Below are 18927 nucleotides of genomic sequence, written 5' to 3'. Positions count from 1 at the left end.
TATAAATCAGCCTCAACACATGTATGGGTCGACAGCAGCCGAGCTCAGGGGTTCCACTCTGTCCACAGGGGGCGCCAAAATCAACTCAAACCAAAGTTCCTGACAGGAGCTTTAATGTGAGAGTTTTTCTTTGAGGATAAATGTGGATTTTTTTGCGTCAAACAAATGAAGACATTTAAAGATCTAACTACGGGCTCTGAGGGAATCATGAAGGGCCTCTTTTTCGCGTCTTTCTTCTTTAGGTAAAACTTGATTTATTTTCAGAATAATCAGCAGAATCACAGAGAGAGAGGAAACAATCAGGAGCTGCAGCTCCACAGTGTTGAACTTAAAGTGATTTTTCTAGATTTCTAAACATCCTGGAACATTTCCTTTCACGTTCCAAACTCGAACCTGCAGCGGCCGAAAAGATACGAGGCGCCGTTTGTAAAGTTGTGCAAACTGAAAATAACATTTCTCCACATTTAGCTCCAAAACATCAAAACAAAGAAGAGTGAATTTTTAAAAGTCACTTTTTTATCACATAGAGGAATATTTGTGATCTTCTTAACATTTAATTTTGTTGTGAAAAATATATTGAGTTAAAATTTTGTTAAATCCAAATGCTAAATCTGAATGTTCAATATCAAATATAAATGTTCAATATTAAATATAAATGTTCAACGATAAATCTAAATATTAAAAATAAATATAAATGTTAAATATACAGTTAAATATAAATGTTAAATATACAGTTAAATAAAAATGTTAAATGTTGCTTTCGATCCTAAATATTTAGCTGGTGTGCAAATTCACACTGCCGCATATCAGCTAAGTATTTAGGATCATAGAGCAACATTTAACATTTAGATTTAACATTTAGATTTAACATTTAACATTTAGATTTAACATTTAGATTTATCGTTGAACATTTAGATTTAACATTTAACATTTACATTTATCATTGAACATTTACATTTAACATTTAGCATTTAGATTTATATTGAACATTTAGATTTAACATTTAACATTTAGATTTAGATTTAACATTGAGATTTATATTTAACATTTAGATTTATATTGAACATTTAGATTTAGCATTGGGATTTAACACTGATCACAAATATTCCTCTAAATGTGATTAAAAAAAAGTGACTTTTAAAAATTCACTCTACATTTTTATGATTTTTTTGGAGCTGAATGTGGAGAAATGTTATTTTCAGTGTGCACAACTTTTAAAAAAACGGCGCCCCATAAAAAGAAGCCGAGTAAAAAAAGAGCTAATGCTATTTTTCAGCAAGAGTTACCCATAAATCATTGGGACTACTGTTTAACACTTAACCATCAGAAGCAGAGCGAGTAGCGGACTCTCTTCATGATCCAGGACAGACGACTACACTAAGACCTCTACGTGATGGTCCACTACATATCTGCCTACATGTTCAGTACAAACGTTGTGTTTCAGTCGGGCAATGATTGGCTGCATCTCTCGTTAGGGCCGGGTACAAAGTCAGTCAGTGTCTCCTCTTCTTCCAGGCGTGTGAAGGTGACTCGTCCAAACGGGAATGTGGTCAGGAGGAAAACGCCGATCCTGCTCTTTTTTTTTTTTTCAAGCGAAACCACTAATCAGGTCTCGGGTCAGGAGGGACGCAGCTCCGATGTATGGATGCATTGTATGGAGCCGGCAAAAGCCAAACGATCCGACTTCCAGCGGTAATACTACGTGTCATTGTGCCACGGGGAGCAACAAAAGGCCTTGCATGGAACAGGAATGCATTCTGTGCGTGCCAAGCTGCTTAGCCCAGTGACCTGTTGTCCGGTCGGGTTCTTTTCAAGAGTTTTTAACCCCCTAAAAAAAACTAAAAACACAAACAGAAAAGAGGACATTAAACAGTGTTCTTCACATAGCACCATGCCATCGGTTTCCAGTTCTTAACACTTGAATCAGTGCGTCACATTTCCAAAGGATTTTTTGTTTGTTGTTCTGTGTGATATGTGGTGTCCAGAAAACAGAAATAAACACCAACGAAGAAGAAGAAGCACGCAGACGTGAGGTGACGGGGAAGCAGGAGGATCGGTGAAGCTGAGGTATCTGATCAGGTGACTCTTTTCCTACAGGGTGACGGCAGTCTGTCAGAGGGGCGTCCACTGTGTGTGTGTGTGTGTGTGTGTGTGTGTGTGTGTGTGTGTGTGTGTGTGTGTGTGTGTGTGTGTGACCTGTGCTGACAGAAGGCACATGTTGCCGAGGTGAGCGAGGGAGGAGCAGGTTTATGAGCGATGAACTCTCCTCCGTCCAGAGCGAGGGAGCCGAGGTTTCAGTCCGCTCGCCGTGCCTGCTGGCTTTCGACGTTTTCACGAACACGGCGGTTCTCAGTGTCAGGGTTTCTGTATCCGGCTCGTCCTCGTTACTCCACAGGTCCGGAGGTTCTGAAGGGAACCGGGACCCCGAAGAGGCCGCCGAGCGTTTCATCGGCCAACAAGAGTTCGAGGATGAGAGCAGGACCTCCGTGTGATGAGCGGTGCCTGATCAAATAAAAGTCCTGTGTGGGACCTGCTTCAGCGCCGACCCCCGTCTGAAACTCAGACCCGGACTGAAACGTGTTCCAGCGAGCGGGCCGGCGCAGGGGCGGGTGGTGCTGCGGGCGATGGCGGGGCTGGAGGAGGGGGAGTTATTGCTTTAAGCTCATTGCCGGGGCAGCTCTGGGTGCTGATGCCGCGGTTGAGGGCGCCGGCGCGCGGTGGACCGTTGGCGGGGATAGCGTTGGGGTCGGTCCTGGGGATGTTGACCGGGCAGGAGCGGGTGCGAGCGTGGCCTTTGTGGCCGCCGGGGTGGCAGACGAGGCTGCCCACGGTGTCGACGGGCGACAGATGGCGCTTGAGCCAGCGCTCCACACGCTCCTCCTTATACTTGATGGAGTACCAGGTGAGGAAGATGAAGAGGAAGCCGAAGAACTTGAGGCTGGCGGCGAGGCCGAAGTAGACGAAGCGCAGGGAGGTGACGTCGTACTCCCAGCAGGAGCCATGGACGCCGCAGTCCTGCTGCCAGAGCATGCAGGTGGTGTCGATGACGGCGCCGAAGTAGATGGGTGTCGGGATGTAGGCTGGAGTGAAGAAAGAGAAAGGGAGGGAAGACATCAGAGAGGAGGAGGGGAAGGAAATGACAGAAGAGAAGACAGCAGCAAAGGAAAGAGAGGATCAGGGTCAGAGAGACGAAAAGAAGACAACAAGGAGAAACGGAGAGAGCGAATTAAACAGCAGAAGAAGAGAGCTTTATTGTCCCTGCTCTGAAGATGGTGGGTCCTACATTTCCCATAATGCAAAGCCCCTCCCTGCCTCCCTGTTTGTTCCTGATTCACTGTGACAGCATCGTACTGAGCGTCTCATCCATCAGAGCCTCTCCTCCTCCTTCAGGGGAGCGGTCCTGATGTCAGACGGGTACATCAGCTCGCCGGTCAGCAGTTACAGAGCGAGCAGCGTGCTCACGATCGATGCATTTAGCTGACTCTCTCATCCTGACGCAGACTTTTACTGTCCTCAGATAACTGATTTCTCTTCCTGCTCAGACTTCTTTAGGGTCACAGGAAGCTTCAGCATGATGTCGATAAGTGAAAGAAGTCAAACTGAAGCAGCAGGTTTTTATATTCGTGTGTTTTCTGCTCACCGAGAGTCCTGAGGAGAACAAACTGCATTCCCAGAGCGAACGGCCGTTCCTGCTCCGCTACAGACCTGCAAACAAAACCGCATCGTTAAAGAGCCACTGTCATCCAGCATCACTCAGACATGAAGCCGGAGCCGCCCTCGGTCTCACCTGAGGGTGACGATGATGGCGGAGGGCTGGGCGCAGGCAGTGATGAGCGTGACGATGAAGAGGAAGATGAGGAAGGGGATGAGGGTGCTGCAGGTGCGGTCGCACTTCCCCGACACGGCGTAGCCGTTCTCGTTCAGGTAGGTCTTGACGATGACGAGCTGCAGCTGGTTGCCGCCCTGGCCGCTGGACGACGGCGTGATGACCTGCCGGCTCTGGACGCAGGCGCAGTCCGAGTAGTTCCGGATCTGGAGGAGAGTCAGGGGAGAGGTGCGAGCAGCGTTAGACACAACATGCTAACACAACGACACTCTTCTTTTTTCAGGTTTGTTTAAGAAACGATCTCTGGTCCGAACTGAGTCTTAGAGCCTCTGGGAACCCAAATCAACAAAAACATTCTACCTCTGGTATTAAAGACCACATGTAAATACTAAAAACTATGTAAAAATATCAGAACTCAACTTCGATCCATTTTCGACACACTTCAACACACTAACTTTCCCCAGGACCGGTTCACTAACTTTCCCCAGGACCGGTTCACTAACTTTCCCCAGGACCGGTTCACTAACTTTCCCCAGGACCGGTTCACAAACTGTCCCCAGGACCGGTTCACTAACTTTCCCCAGGACCAGTTCACTAACTTTCCCCAGGACCGGTTCACAAACTGTCCCCAGGACCGGTTCACTAACTTTCCCCAGGACCAGTTCCCTAACTTTCCCCAGGACCGGTTCACAAACTGTCCCCAGGACCGGTTCACTAACTTTCCCCAGGACCGGTTCACAAACTGTCCCCAGGACCGGTTCACTAACTTTCCCAGGACCGGTTCACTAACTTTCCCCAGGACCGGTTCACAAACTTTCCCCAGGACCAGTTCACTAACTTTCCCCAGGACCAGTTCACTAACTTTCCCCAAGACCAGTTCTCTAACTTTCCCCAAACAGCTCAGAGTTTAGACAAACAGCTCCGTCTGACACCTGGAGCCGAGCTCCTCTGCGTGCACATACTACACTTCAGCCTCCTCTGCTCCGGGCGTCCCATGGTCCTGTTGCCTTGTAGACTACTTGAGTGATAAAACTAATAAATGATAGAAGTCCTGATTCTGAAGTATTTTGTGACTCAGCACTCAGAGACCATTTGAAATGAATCATTTTTAGATTCTGGAGTTTTGATGTCTTTAGATTCAGAGTCAGACGGTGTAATGCTAACACACATCACAGAGGCACAACTGAACAACTGAGTCCCAGACTCTTACCCCGGTGCTGTCGTTGGACACGCTGCTGCAGCCGGCCAGGCAGGGGTTAAAGTATGTGATGCCATCGGAGCCGCAGACTGGAGCGTACTCGTGGATTTTACAGCCACAGTTGACATTACAACCCCCGGTGAGGTTCCTCTGGGTCATGGTGAGAGTCGGTCTGGAAGAGAAAATACACAGCAGTCCTTTAAACTCAGCGTTTTTTAAGATCTCTGATGGTTAAACTTTCAAGTTCAATCAATCAATCTTTATTCATATAGCGCCAAGACTCTTTCCAAACAGAGCGGTCTAGACTGTCCTCTATGTTCTATTATTCACAAAGACCCAACATCAAGACCGGATCAGATCCAGTCCCCATCTTACAGACAGGACTCAGTCTGATCTCATCTTAATCCACCATGAGCAGAGTACTTTGCAGCATTTAGCAAGTTACAGTGGCAAGGACAAACTTCCTTTAACAGGCAGAAACCTCCAGCAGGACCAGACTCATGTTAGACACACATCTGCTGAGACCATGTTGGAGAGAGGGATAGAGGGAGATGAAGAGAGAGAGAGAGAGAGATGATAGTGGTACTATCCGTCTCGGATAGTAGTAGTTGTAGCAGCTGGAGTCTGGCACGTCCACAGCAGCAGAGATCCAGAGGAACCTACGAGACAAGGGAGCTCAGGGACTCCAGAAAGGTCTATGGTTAGTAACTTTAATGGGACAGGAAGAGTTAAAGTAAGAGACAGGCAGAGAGAGGAGAGAGAGGGAAAGACAGGATCCCAGTGTGTCAGTCTAAGCCTATAGCAGCATAACTAAGAGCTGGTCCAAGCCTGATCCAGCTCTAACTATAAGCTTTATCAAAAAGGAAAGTTTGAAGCCTACTCTTAAAAGTAGAGAGGGTGTCTGCCTCCCGGACCCTGACTGGTAGATGATTCTAAAGGAGAGGGGCCTGATAACTGAAGGCTCTACCTCCCATACTACTTTTAGAGACTTTAGGTACGATGAGCAGGCCTGCATGTTGGGAGCGTAGTGCTCTAGAGGGGCACTATGAGGTCTTTAAGATACGAAGGTGTGTGACCATTAAGAGCCGGTGTAGAGAAGCTAACACGGGAGAGATGCGCCGTCTCTTCCTCGTTCTAGTCAGTACCCGTCTAATCTGCTCACTAGACTGAACATTATCCTTTAATCAGCATCTGCTCAGCTGGGACGGTTTGCTTAATAAACCAGATTTAATATTACTGCATGAAAGGAAAACATTTACACCAATCTGGAAACATGAATCTGTTATCGGCTCATGTGGGAAGAAAACAGACAATCTGAAAGAAAAGAGGAGAGATGAAAAGAGAAGGAAGTATAAAAGCAGGCTAGAAAGACAAAGAGGGTGTTTAAAGAAAAGTTTGAATGATAACAGAACGGAAGATGAAGAGTGGACAAGGGCACGGCAGACGGACAGACAGACTGATAGAGGGATATTAAAAAACACAAGGAGAAGCACAGAAGAGAGAAAAAAAAAGGAGGGCCGTCAGCCAAAGATCCTCTACTCCAAGCTGTCCTTGGACGTTTTCCATCGTTGCCATGTAATCGCCATCGGGGACACTGCGTCCAAAAGAAAACGCCTCCGTTTACTGGCTCACTATCCGTCATCCTGCTCTCATCTGATCACTCGTCCCCCCCCCTCTGACACCGGCCACAGATGGGGCGATAAAAACTGCCACTGACTCTGTCACACTGGGAAATGATTTAATACTAGAAAAGGCCAAACTGCAGTCAGGAGACGGCTGCCTCGGATACACGCGAGAACTCCCGGAGACCCTGTTTGCTGTGTGTGGGCTGGAAGGAGTCAACCTGAAGGGGGGCTGGGGGACTCAGAAGTTCAGTATCTCAAATGATTAGAGTATTCCCTCAGATCAATCACAAGAAGGTTTCTAAAGACTCTTCAGCTAGTTCAAAACGCCGCAGCTCAAGTAAGAGAGAGCACATCTCTCCAGTGTTAGCTTCTCTACACTGACTCCACATAAAATCTAGACCAGAATTTAAAATCCTTCTTTTAACCTACAAAGCCTTTAAAAATCAGGCACCTTTGTATCTTAAAGACCTCATAGTGCCCTATTACCCCTCTGGAACACTACGCTCCCAACATCCAGGCCTGCTTGTAGTACCTTAAGTCTCTAAAAGTAGTATGGGAGGTAGAGCCTTCAGTTATCAGGCCCCTCTCCTTTGGAATCATCTACCAGTCTGGGTCCAGGAGGCAGACACCCTCTCTACTTTTAAGAGTAGGCTTCAAACTTTCCTTCTGATAAAGCTTATAGTTAGAGCTGGATCAGGCTTGGACCAGGTCTTAGTTATGCTGCTATAGGCTTAGACTGACACACTGGGATCCTGTCTTTCCCTCTCTCTCCTCTCTCTGTCTGTCTCTCACTTTAACTCTTCCTGTCCCATTAAAGTTACTAACCATAGACCTTTCTGGAGTCCCTGAGCTCCCTTGTCTCGTAGGTTCCTCTGGATCTCTGCTGCTGTGGACGTGCCAGACTCCAGCTGCTACAAATACTACTATCCGTCTCCCCACTATCATCTCTCTCTCTCTTCATCTCCCTCTATCCCTCTCTCCAACACGGTCTCAGCAGATGTGTGTCTAACATGAGTCTGGTCCTGCCGGAGGTTTCTGCCTGTTAAAGGAAGTTTGTCCTCGCCACTGTAACTTGCTAAATACTGCAAAGTGCTCTGCTCATGGTGGATTAAGGTGGGGTCAGACTGAGTCTTACCCTGTCTTGAAGTTGGGTCTCTGTTCATAGTTTGACTTAGGGGTCTAGACCTGCTCTGTTTGTAAAAGCGTCTTGAGATAACGTTTGTTGTGATTTGGCGCGATACAAATAAAGATTGATTGATTGATTGATTAAAACACAGACATGTTCAACCTCTGAGAAGTAGGTTCATTTATACACTCAGTGCTTGGTTGGCGCCCTCTTTATGATGAATTATCAAGGCCTCTGTGGTGTGAGGCCCTCCCTGCTGTCCTCGCTCTGCACCCGTTCTCTGTGCGTGTTTTGAAAAGTGCCGATCAAGTGAGGACTTACGTTTATGTTCCAAGGAAGTGAAATTGATGACAAAACCGACGACGTACAACTCAACGCCCCGTTTAAATTCAGCTAAAGACACAACACAAGCAGCTTCCACGTGTATTTTCATGGTCAGCTGAGTTGTCTTGATCTCCCCCTCCCAGCTTCCCTGGCTCACCCGGTGGTGTACGGGATGTTGATTCCTCCCAGGTTGATGCTCTCGCAGCCCACGATGAAGAGCGTGGAGAAGCAGAGCAGGGAGACTCCGCTGCAGATCATGGCCAGCTTAGCCGACTCTCGGGCTCCCAGCTTCAGCTTCTTAATGATGTAGCCGCCCAGGACGATGCCCACGCCGGCGCTGGGGACGATAATCACACCTGAGAGAGGAAGGGGAAAGCACATATCACAATTTCAGACTTGAAAATCATAACCAAGTCAAAGTTTGTTCTCTGTAAACTTTTCAGAGTTTCTGTTCATGATGAATCTTTGCTAACTGGGTCCTAAAGCGAAGAGATAATCCTCCTGGAGTCAGCATCACAAATTCAGTGTTTTAATCCAAACAAATAAGATCCGAACCAAGACTGATAATGGGACTAAGACGGCGTCGAAGGGACAAAAAATAGAGCCAGAGAAGAAGAGTAATAATCCCAGATTAAAGATGCACATTTGTGAGAAAGACAAATTTATCAAGAAACTTAATTTAGAGGTGAGTTTATTATTAATTAAAGACGGGAGATTAATGAGATCAACCAGAAGGTGGGATGAAGATCTCTGACATTTTTTTTCTCAAATATTTTTTGCCTTTTTTTTTTTATAAAAATTGTGACTTTATAATTTCACATTTTCATCTATTCATTCTTAAATTTGCAATTTGAATAAGTGGATGAAAATGTGAAGTCACAATAAATTTGCTCACATTTTAAATTTTTCTCCAAATTTTTACAACTTTATAATTTCACATATTTGCAATTTATAATCTCTCATTTCTGAGTTTTTGCATATTCATTATCTCAGATTATCATCTCTTCTATCAAAATTGTGAGACATTTTAATCTCACATTTTTCTCAATAAAGTACTGCTTTATAATCTCTCATGTTTCGAATTTAGAATCTCACAAATCTGAATTTTTTCACAAGTTTATGAATTTATCATCACTCACATTTGCGACTTTGTAATCTCACATGTTCATTTTTTTTCTCACAAATTCCCAACGATATAATCTCACAGATCTGTAACTTTATAATCTCTGTTTTCATATATTTATTTACACATTTTTTTACTTTAAAATCTAAATTTTTTTTTTACATTTTTCTCAAAAATCTACTTCTTAATAATTTTAATAATTTTCATTTTTATTCACACATTTGTGATATTATAATCTAACATTTTTGAGTTTTTGCGAATTCATTATCTCAGATTATCATCTCTTCTATCAAAAATGTGACATTTTAATCTTACATTTTTAACATTTTACTCAAAGAAGTACTACTTATAATCTCTCATGTTTCAAGTTTATAATCTCAGAAATCTGACTTTTTTCACAAGTTTATGATTTATCATCACTCACATTTGCGACTTTGTAATCTCACATGTTACATTTTTTTCTCACAAATCTGAAACTTTATAATCTCACATTTTCATATATTTATTTACAATTTTTTAACTTTAAAATCTCACATTTTTTAACTTTTTTTCTCAAAAATGTACTTCTTTATCTTATAAATGTGACTTTTTTCATCAATGTATGACTTTAAAATCTCCAATTGCCATCTTTTTTCTCACTTATTTCAGATTTATAATCTCACATTTTTAACATTTTCCTCACAAATTTGCCACTTTATAATCTCACAAATGTGACATGTTATAATCTTTATTTTAATCGATTTATTCACAAATGTCTTACTTTATAATCTCACTTTTTTTATACATTTTTCTCAAAAATGTACTTCTTTATAATCTCAAATTTTCAATTTTTTTTGTCACAAATCTGAAACTTTATAATCTCAAATTTTCATATATTTATTTACACATTTTTGACTTTAAAATCTCACATTTTTTACATTTTTCTCAAAAATTTACTTTATAATCTCACGTTTTCAACTTTGTCCTCACAAATTTGCAACTTTTAATCTCACATTTTCAATTTTTTTCTCACACAAATTTACAACTTCATAATCTCACAAATTTGTGACATTATAATGTCACATTTTAATATTTTTAATCACAAATTTGTGACTTTTTTGTATGTTTGTTTTTGCATTTTGGCAACAATACGGCTTGGTATTGATACAAATTTTCAGAGCAGAAAAAAAAAATCCAGATTACTAAATCATCCACCAAGTTTTGATCTAGATTGACAGAAGACCTTTTCTACATGAGTCATGAATGGATGTCTGGCCCCATATGACTCTACATGTTCTTAGAGGACTGCTTTCTTAAGAAATGACTTTAACATCATCAATGTTCTGATAGATTTTCACCTAGGGATGAATGTGGATGAGAAAATCATCACATCCTCTGGAGATGATCAGAGAGAGACATCCCTCCTGTTAATCTGCTGACTCTCACACCCTGCTGATACCTTCCACAGGTCCCAGAGCAGGTTCATATGGAACACTTTGGCTTCACCCTCCACAGACTGGCATAATGTAAAAATATATGCAGTATGAGTGGCAGTTTTTATCACAGGCTTCCCAGCCCACTCCTCCTACAGCTGAGACAGTTACGCAACTCAACACTGGAACATTTCTGACAACAAAAGTCTCACAAGATGGGATTTCTTTTGGGCAGAGAGTGAACAGAGTGTTTGCACTGCTGCAGAAACAGACACGGTTTTACACCGAGTGTTTAACACTTCCAGCCATCAATAAATGGAGTTTTCTGTGTGGAGAGGTCAGATGACTCACGGTACCTGCCGGTGTGACTAATGTTGGGCTGTCTTTGGAAACCAGCCATCAGCGTTAAAGGTGAGTGTGTAATTTTGTTATTCAGCTCATGAAAACTGCATTAATGCCTCCATGACACCAAAACACTCAATTTCACTTTCACTGACAGAATGTCAAAATAACTTGATGAGAGTTTTGCTGTTGTTGTGTTAACCTTCAGTTGTCTCTTTGTTTGAATGTTTGGATTTAATGAAGTATTTAAAATATCCTCTTGTGTTATCAGCTCCAGCACAGGGTCGGCTCTGACAGGATCATACACACAGACTGAGGACTTCTTTAAAACAACCTGAGTAGTCTGGCAGGTCTGTTATTGGAGGTGAGTCTCCATCAATTGCATACAGTGGCTGGGAAGTGCAATGCAAGTTTATAAAGGATGACACAAAAGGAATGTAACAAATACAGGAAGTGATCCAGAAGTGATGGAGTGAGCCGTTTATGGATTTCCAAAATAAAAGACGTCTATAATATGAAAATGTGCAACAGCAGGGAAATTAAAAAATATTCAACATTAATCATATATTCACTCAAATATTTGGATTCAGACTGATAGGAGAACACTTCAAGATGTGTTCCTGCCAATCACAGCTACATCTGATTTGGATTTTCAAAATAAAAACAACTGGGAATTAAGCATATTACAATGCTTTTGGATTAATTCAAAGTGACATTACAAGATAAATCCTAGTTTCCACTGTCTCATTTTAGTTCAGACTAACAGTGGACAACCTCATAATGCAATACAGCCAATCACAGCTTGATCTGATGTGTCCTTTCAAAATAAAAGCAATTTGAAGAAATATCGATAAGTCTGGATATTTTCAATCAGAGATAATGATCAAATCCTAGTTTCCACTGGCTCATTATAGTTCAGACATATAGTGGACAACCTCATTATGTAATCCAGCCAATTACAGCTTGATCTGATGTGTCCTTTCAAAATAAAAGCCATTTGGAGTTTGAAAAATGGCGATAATTCTGGATATTATCAGAGATTATGAACAGATCCTAGTTTCCACTGGCTCATTTTAGTTCAGACTAACAGTGGACAACCTCATAATGCAATCCTGCCAATCACAGCTGGATCTGATGTGTCCTTTCAAAATAAAAGCAATTTGAAGAAATATCGATAATTCTGGATATTTTCAATCAGAGATAATGATCAAATCCTAGTTTCCACTGGCTCATTATAGTTCAGACTAACAGTGGACAACCTCATAATGCAATCCAGCCAATCACAGCTTGATCTGATGTGTCCTTTCAAAATAAAAGCCATTTGGAGTTTGAAAAAATGGCGATAATTCTGGATATTATCAGAGATTATGAACAAATTCTAGTTTCCACTGGCTCATTATAGTTCAGACTAATAGTGGACAACCTCATAATGTAATACAGCCAATTACAGCTTGATCTGATGTGTCCTTTCAAAATAAAAGCCATTTGAGCTAGTGATTATTCCGGATATTTTCATATCAGAGATGATGACCAAAACCCTAGTTTACACTGAATAGTGTTCCACTATTAGTCTGAATTAAAATGAGCCGGTGGAAAATGAGATTTGTTCATAATCTCTGATTGAAAATATCCAGAATTATCGCTATTTCTTCAAATTCCAAATGTCTTTTATTTTGAAAGGACACATCAGCTCAAGCTGTGATTGGCTGGATTACATGGATGTCCGCTGTTAGTCTGAATTAAATTAACTCAGCGGAAATTAGGATTTGTTCATAATCTCTGAAAATATCAAGAATTATTACAGATTTTTCAAATTTGTGTGGCTTTCATTTTGAAAGGACACATCAGAAAGACCTGTGATTGGCCGGACAGTCCGTTTCTAACCGCCAAAACAAACCGATCACTTCCGGATCACTTCCTGTATTTGGTTCCTTCCTTTTCCGGTCGAATTTGCTGTTTGTAAATTTGCTTCAGGTAAAAATGTCCCGTCTCTTTAAATGTGACTCTGATTTTGTGAATTTGTTTTCTTAAATGTAAATTTGTTTTCAACTTTGTAAAAGTGTCTCATCCTTTGTAAATTTTCATTGCCCTTCCCAGCCACCATAGTTGCGCCTGTTTAATCTCAATCTTAAAGAATCACATTAAAGGGTTTAAAAGTCAGAAACCCAGACTCTGGATCTGTTTAGTATCCTGACTCGAGCGTTCTGTTACATCCTTACTGTTTAACCATGAACATATATCCTTTGTCATGTATTCAGAGCCCATTTGTGCTTGTATGTGTGTTTCTTAATGTGTGTGTGCGTGTGTGTTTGATGCACTCAGTGCTCCAGCTCTGCGTCCCAGGTGCCCCCTTTATTTGAAGACCAGCAGTTTCTTTATTATTAATGTGTGCTGGCTTGCAGCTGTGGACCGCCGGCCTCTCCTGCTCTGCCTCAAGATGAACTCGGCACAGCAGTGCTGAGCTGGCAGATATTAAAGTCCTGGGTGTTGTATGAATAATCTGGTCTGTCTGCATCTTGTCTGAGCTGCTGTACAGACTCTACAAAGAAGGAACAGCTTTGGCTTGGTGAAACTGAAATCCCTGCCAAATTTGAGCATTCAATCTGGAACACGTTTCAAGAAGGACAGGCATCAGTTTTCTAGAAGAGGGTCTGAAACTTGATTGGATAACTCAGCCAAAGTCTGCTCGTGGCGTGTTAGAGAGCTCACCGGTGTAGATACTGGCGCTGGAGGCCGGGATGCCAAACTGAGACTCAATGAACTTGGGGATGAAGGTGATGAAAGCGGTGACGATGGCGCTTTCCGCCGTGTAGGACAGGCTGACGAAGAGGAAGGTCACGTTGCTGAGGATCCTCACTGCTGCTTTAGGCAGGTCTGTAAAAAAGCAGAAGAAGAATGTTGAAGACAAATAATGACTGTAAACAAACATGGCCGACGACGGGCAGGAAGAAATGTTGATGGTTGCTTTTGGGCTCTTGACTGAAATTCCAGAAAGACAAAACTATGGATGTTGTTATGGACAGCATGAGCTAGAGGTCTCTGGAAGCCTCCTCCACTGTTACCAAACTACAAAGCCGTTGTAATTGAGTCAACCGGTGTTTCTCAGCTTCAACCATAGACTGTATAAAATATGGACGTAGTATCCGTGACGTCACCCATCTGTTTCTGAACGCTGTTTTGAGGCCAATCATCGACGGCAGCATCCATATTGCTGCTGTCGAGCGATTGTGACATAAAGAGGCGGGCTTTGAGCCTCCTAGCCAAGAGCTACAGCTTATTTTACAGGTCAGAGCATTTCTCTGGACTGTGTGGGCGTGGCCTAACTCTTTGATTGACAGGTCAAGAGAGAGTTCACAGCCTGCATGTTTGAGCCGTCTGACTCTGAATCTAAAGACATCAAAACTCCAGACTCTGAAAATTATTCATTTCAAATGGTCTCTGAGTGCTGAGTCACAAAATAGTTCAGAATCAGGACTTCTATCATTTATTCCTTTTATCACTCCGTAGTCTCCGGGGCATCAGGACCATGGGACGCCCGGAGCAGAGGAGGCTGAAGTGTAGTATGTGCACGCAGAGGAGCTCGGCTCCAGGTGTCAGATGGAGCTGTTTGTCTAAACTCTGAGCTGTTTGGGGAAAGTTAGAGAACTGGTCTTGGGGAAAGTTAGTGAACCGGTCCTGAGGAAAGTTTGTGAACCGGTCCTGGGGAATGTTAGTGAACCGGTCCTGGGGACAGTTTGTGAACCGGTCCTGAGGAAAGTTAGTGAACCGGTCCTGGGGAAAGTTAGGGAACTGGTCCTGGCGAAAGTTAGTGGACCGGTCCTGAGGAAAGTTAGTGAACTGGTCCTGGGGAAAGTTAGTGAACCGGTCCTGGGGAAAGATAGTGAACTGGTCCTGGGGAAAGATAGTGAACTGGTCCTGAGGAAAGTTAGTGAACCGGTCCTGGGGTAAGATAGTGAACTGGTCCTGAGGAAAGATAGTGAACTGGTCCTGGGGAAAGTGAGTGAACTGGTCCTGAGGAAAGATAGTGAACTGGTCCTGGGGAAAGTTAGTGAACCGGTCTGTGTGCACGTAACTCAGTGTTTCATTTCTGATTGGTTGAATATTTAATACGTAATAAATATCAGGTTAAACCAGCCCCCTTAAAACTCAGTGTAAAAAACTTTTTAAAAAACGTAATTGAACATATTTGAAAATAGATCAAAGTTGAGATCTAATATTTTACATAGTTTTTAGTATTTACATATGGTCTGAAATATCAGAGGTAGAACGTTTTTGTTGATTTGGGTTCCCAGAGGCTTTAAGTCAAAGACTCGTGTTTCGCTCTTTTCAAAGACAGAAGACCTCCAACTCCAGGAGACGGTGTTCTGGGTACCTTTGATGTCCTTGCCGAAGCCCATGGACGAGGTGACCGTCTGGTTCTTGTTGTTGTTGCTCTTCTCCTTGAGGACGTCGTCGTCACTGGACAGGTCGTCCATGCTCACCTTTTTCCTCCTCTTCTTCTTCTTGTGTCGGGGCGGCAGCTTCTTGGGGAAGGTGAACATGGGGAAGATGACCAGCAGCATGGCCACGGCGCAGAGGAGGAACCCGCTCCACCTGGACGGGAGAGGGACGGATGGAAAGACGAAATGGGGATCAATCAATCAGGCAAGTCAATGTATACATACACTACCAGTTATAGTTAACTCAGAGTCGACTCAGTGTCAGACTAACGACTCTGCTTTGAGCTGCTAGGTTTTGAGTTTTCTTCAGTGTCACTGTCGCTCGTTCCAGCTGTGTTTACATTCAGCTTCAAACGTCTCTAAGCCCCGCCTACCTCTCACCCTGCAACATGATTGGCTGTTCAATGCAGTCACAAGTCTTCTTCTTGTGTATAATGTTGGGTGGCAACTAGGGTTCAAGGCTCATTAGCGCCCCCCTTTCCAGTGGCTTGGGGCTGTAATTACAGGTTTATTTATATCAAATTTGTATCGAACATTTGGCATATTTATAACGAGAAAAATTACAATAATTATCGTTATCGAATTATCACCCAGCACTACTTCCAGTTGACTTAATAAATTCTAAGCCAAATATGATAAACTTTGTTTTGTTTTATTTCAAGGACATCTTGTTAGAATCAAAAATTAGTTTAGTGAGTTCTCTTTCACTCAGCTGTTCCTTTAAGTCATCTTGCTTTGTTCATTATTGTTGTGTTTTCAATGTAAAGCGCTTTGTATTGTCTATATAAATAAACTTTGTTGTTATTATTATTATTCCTTGTCAGTCTGGACTTGGTATGAGCCTCATTACTGTGCACATAAATACATAAATAAATGAAAAGCAGTCATGCTTGTACAAGAATCCCTGGAACACTCATCCATCCTCTCCCCGCCATCATCACCTATAATTCATGTAGGAAGCCTGTGGCTGTTGGCCGGTGAGTCACCGGTTATGCTGTCAGTTAGAGGATGGCATCACCGAGATCTGTAAATAGATGACTAACCACTTCTCATACATTTTGACGGATCAACAGACGGAGGTGAGATCCTCACAGAAAGCATGGGTAAAAAGTGAAGCTGAATTTAAAGGTGACATATTACGCCCTTTTTCTTAAAAAGATATTGGTCTAAGAGGGTCCCCAAAACATGTCTTGAAATCAGATTTTGGTCTGCCTGTAAACCCCTCTTTTTCAGCCCTGCTCAGAACAGGCTGTTTTCTGTGTCTGTGCCTTTAAATGAGAATGAGCTCTCTGACCACGCCCCCTCAGGAAGTGGGTGTGGCCTCGGCTGTCCAGCACGTTGATCTAATGTTTACATGTTGGTTGAATATACACGGCTGCTCACAGACCTGCGTTACTTCAACCCTCTGAATCTGATCCAGAATCTGATCCTGACGGAGAGGCGCCTGCAGCAGGACCTTTCTGAACCATTGGTCACAGATTTAGTGTTTCTTGTTGTTTTATTTGTCAGTATGTCAACGTGTGTCTTGGAACACAGCTACCAACATGTAGCTATGTAGCTATGCTAACTAGCGCTAGCACTTTTCCATGAAAACTAAAAATCATCCACTAGATCTTCAAATCTGCAGACGTGGGGAGTAAAACCGACCTTTGTGTTTATTAAGACAGCCTACAACTAGCATGCCTCCCTCCTAAGCTCCTTGTTAGCACACATGTGTGCAGGGAATGAAAAACGGAGGAGGGGTTGAGTTGTATTTTATACAGTCTATGGGCTGAACAAGCTCCGAGCTCTGACTTCCTGTTACAGACCGGATGGCGTTGTGACGTATGAAAAACACTGAAAACTGAAACGGCTGGTTTCAGCACACATTTACAGAAAGGTGGAGAAATCAGAACAGGGGCAGAATGGATTCTTTTCATTCTCAGGGGGTTTGTAGACAGGGACACAGATTTCAGGTAGAGAACCATTAAAAAGTCCATTTTGCATGATATGTCACCTTTAAAAAGAAGAATGGTTTCTGGTCCCGGTATGATATCGAACATGCTTGTTCCAAATGATTTATTCCATTTGGACTCTTTTGATTTCAGATCCAGTTTAAAACGTTTGTTTTGTTTTGTTTTCAGGATTATTTTTGGGTAATTTTTCAGCTTCATTGATAGGAAATCTGAAGAGAGACAGAACATGTGGGGAATAGAAAGTAGGACAAGCGACCACAGACTCTGTACATGGAACACGTACCTTAACCACTAGGCCAACCGGCGCCCCAGTTTTAACGCTGGTTTCTTGTCCGACTAATATCGTATCAACTTAACTGGAAATTCTAGTTAACCGTCTAAAGTTAGAAACAGTCTAAATTAGGGATTAGGGGCGCTGGTGGCCTAGCGGTTTAAGCGCCCCACATACATAGGCTACAGTCCTCGTCACAGAGGGCACCGGTGCAGAAATATGTGATTCTCAATAGAAAGTCTATTCCTAAAACTCACGTTTCAAAAAAATGTTTGTGTCTCCACCTGAGGACTGACCTAACAAAGCATGAATTAAGACTCCCTGAAATATGCATCTCCAGTTGGTGTTCAGCAAACCTCTAAAGCTGTTTATGCAATCACATCCCATCAAAGGAACCACAGAGAAGTTATGTCCCCCCCGAGAAATCCTGGTACCAAGCTGAGCCGAGTTAAGCCTGAACTAACCACCAGGTGACTGAACCGGGCTCTGGAGTTAATCTAGACACAATCCCTCTGAAGGTGGCTAAGTTAACCAAGCTGTGTGCGCCTCCTGATGATCTTAAAACCCTTACACAATGACTTTGTTTGAGCTTTTATCCATCGCATGTACACAAATGACCCTGCAACTACATATTATGCAAATTACAAGAGGTAAAAACTGCTCACGACTCAGCACTTTAACATGTACATCCCAGAACTGGTCTTACGTTAGACTGTTTCATTGAGGCCTTTCATTGTATTTAGCAGCCAGGTTGTTCTCACCAGTTTCCGATGAAGCGAGGGTCACTTTGATCGATGTTCACAACGGTCTTGGGGTCCACGTAAAAGCCGATGAGGACTCCTCCCAGCAGGTAACCAGCTGCGGGACCCAGCGCTCCCATCACATACATGATGGCTGAGGAGAGGAGAAAGCAGACAAAGAGAGAGTTCAAAGTTTAGGCATGAATCAGCAGGTTTCAGAACATCTGAACAGACACAAAGAATCATATGTTCCTGTTTTGTAATGTTAGTAAAACAGAATGGTTTGTTCCACATCCAGCAGACACACAGGAAGTAATATCATCCCATGTAATTCATGTTACGGTCAACCTGACCATTAAACGCCCAACATTCCCTCTCCTTTTAGCTCTGTTTTTGGTCTCCACCGTCTCCAGAGTGTATTAGGAGTTAGTCTCTTAAAAATCCTAACTAAATTTATGGTCTAAAGAAACCTTCAAAGTGCTAAAAAAAGTTAAATGTCTTAAAATGTGGTTTCAATTATTTAAAAACTCAAACACAAAAGTCAAA

The 18927-nt window shown here is 42.8% G+C and overlaps 1 protein-coding gene across 6 annotated transcripts in view; it reads right to left on the bottom strand.

Moving 5' to 3' along the window:
- Positions 1–219: 219 nt before the first annotated feature.
- LOC117827231 (solute carrier organic anion transporter family member 5A1-like) overlaps positions 220–18927 on the bottom strand; it is a 35176-nt gene continuing 16468 nt past the window's right edge. For 5 of the 6 annotated variants that reach the window (XM_034703759.1, XM_034703763.1, XM_034703762.1 and 2 more), the window contains 8 exons: positions 18403–18535; positions 15349–15569; positions 13686–13850; positions 8257–8455; positions 5037–5196; positions 3788–4032; positions 3641–3705; positions 1176–3080 (listed from right to left, as the gene is read on the bottom strand). In XM_034703759.1, coding sequence (XP_034559650.1) covers positions 2560–3080; positions 3641–3705; positions 3788–4032; positions 5037–5196; positions 8257–8455; positions 13686–13850; positions 15349–15569; positions 18403–18535 — 1709 coding nt within the window. In that variant the 3' untranslated portion in view covers positions 1176–2559. Of the gene's footprint in view, positions 3081–3640; positions 3706–3787; positions 4033–5036; positions 5197–8256; positions 8456–13685; positions 13851–15348; positions 15570–18402; positions 18536–18927 lie in introns of all 6 variants that reach the window. The other variant, XM_034703758.1, reaches the window with a different exon arrangement.

Source organism: Notolabrus celidotus, chromosome 15 (assembly GCF_009762535.1).
Source record: "Notolabrus celidotus isolate fNotCel1 chromosome 15, fNotCel1.pri, whole genome shotgun sequence".
In the NCBI taxonomy this organism is placed as follows: Eukaryota; Metazoa; Chordata; class Actinopteri; order Labriformes; family Labridae; genus Notolabrus; species Notolabrus celidotus.
The sequence above is the reverse complement of the archived record's forward strand: the minus strand, read 5'-3'. Positions and strand labels throughout refer to the sequence as shown.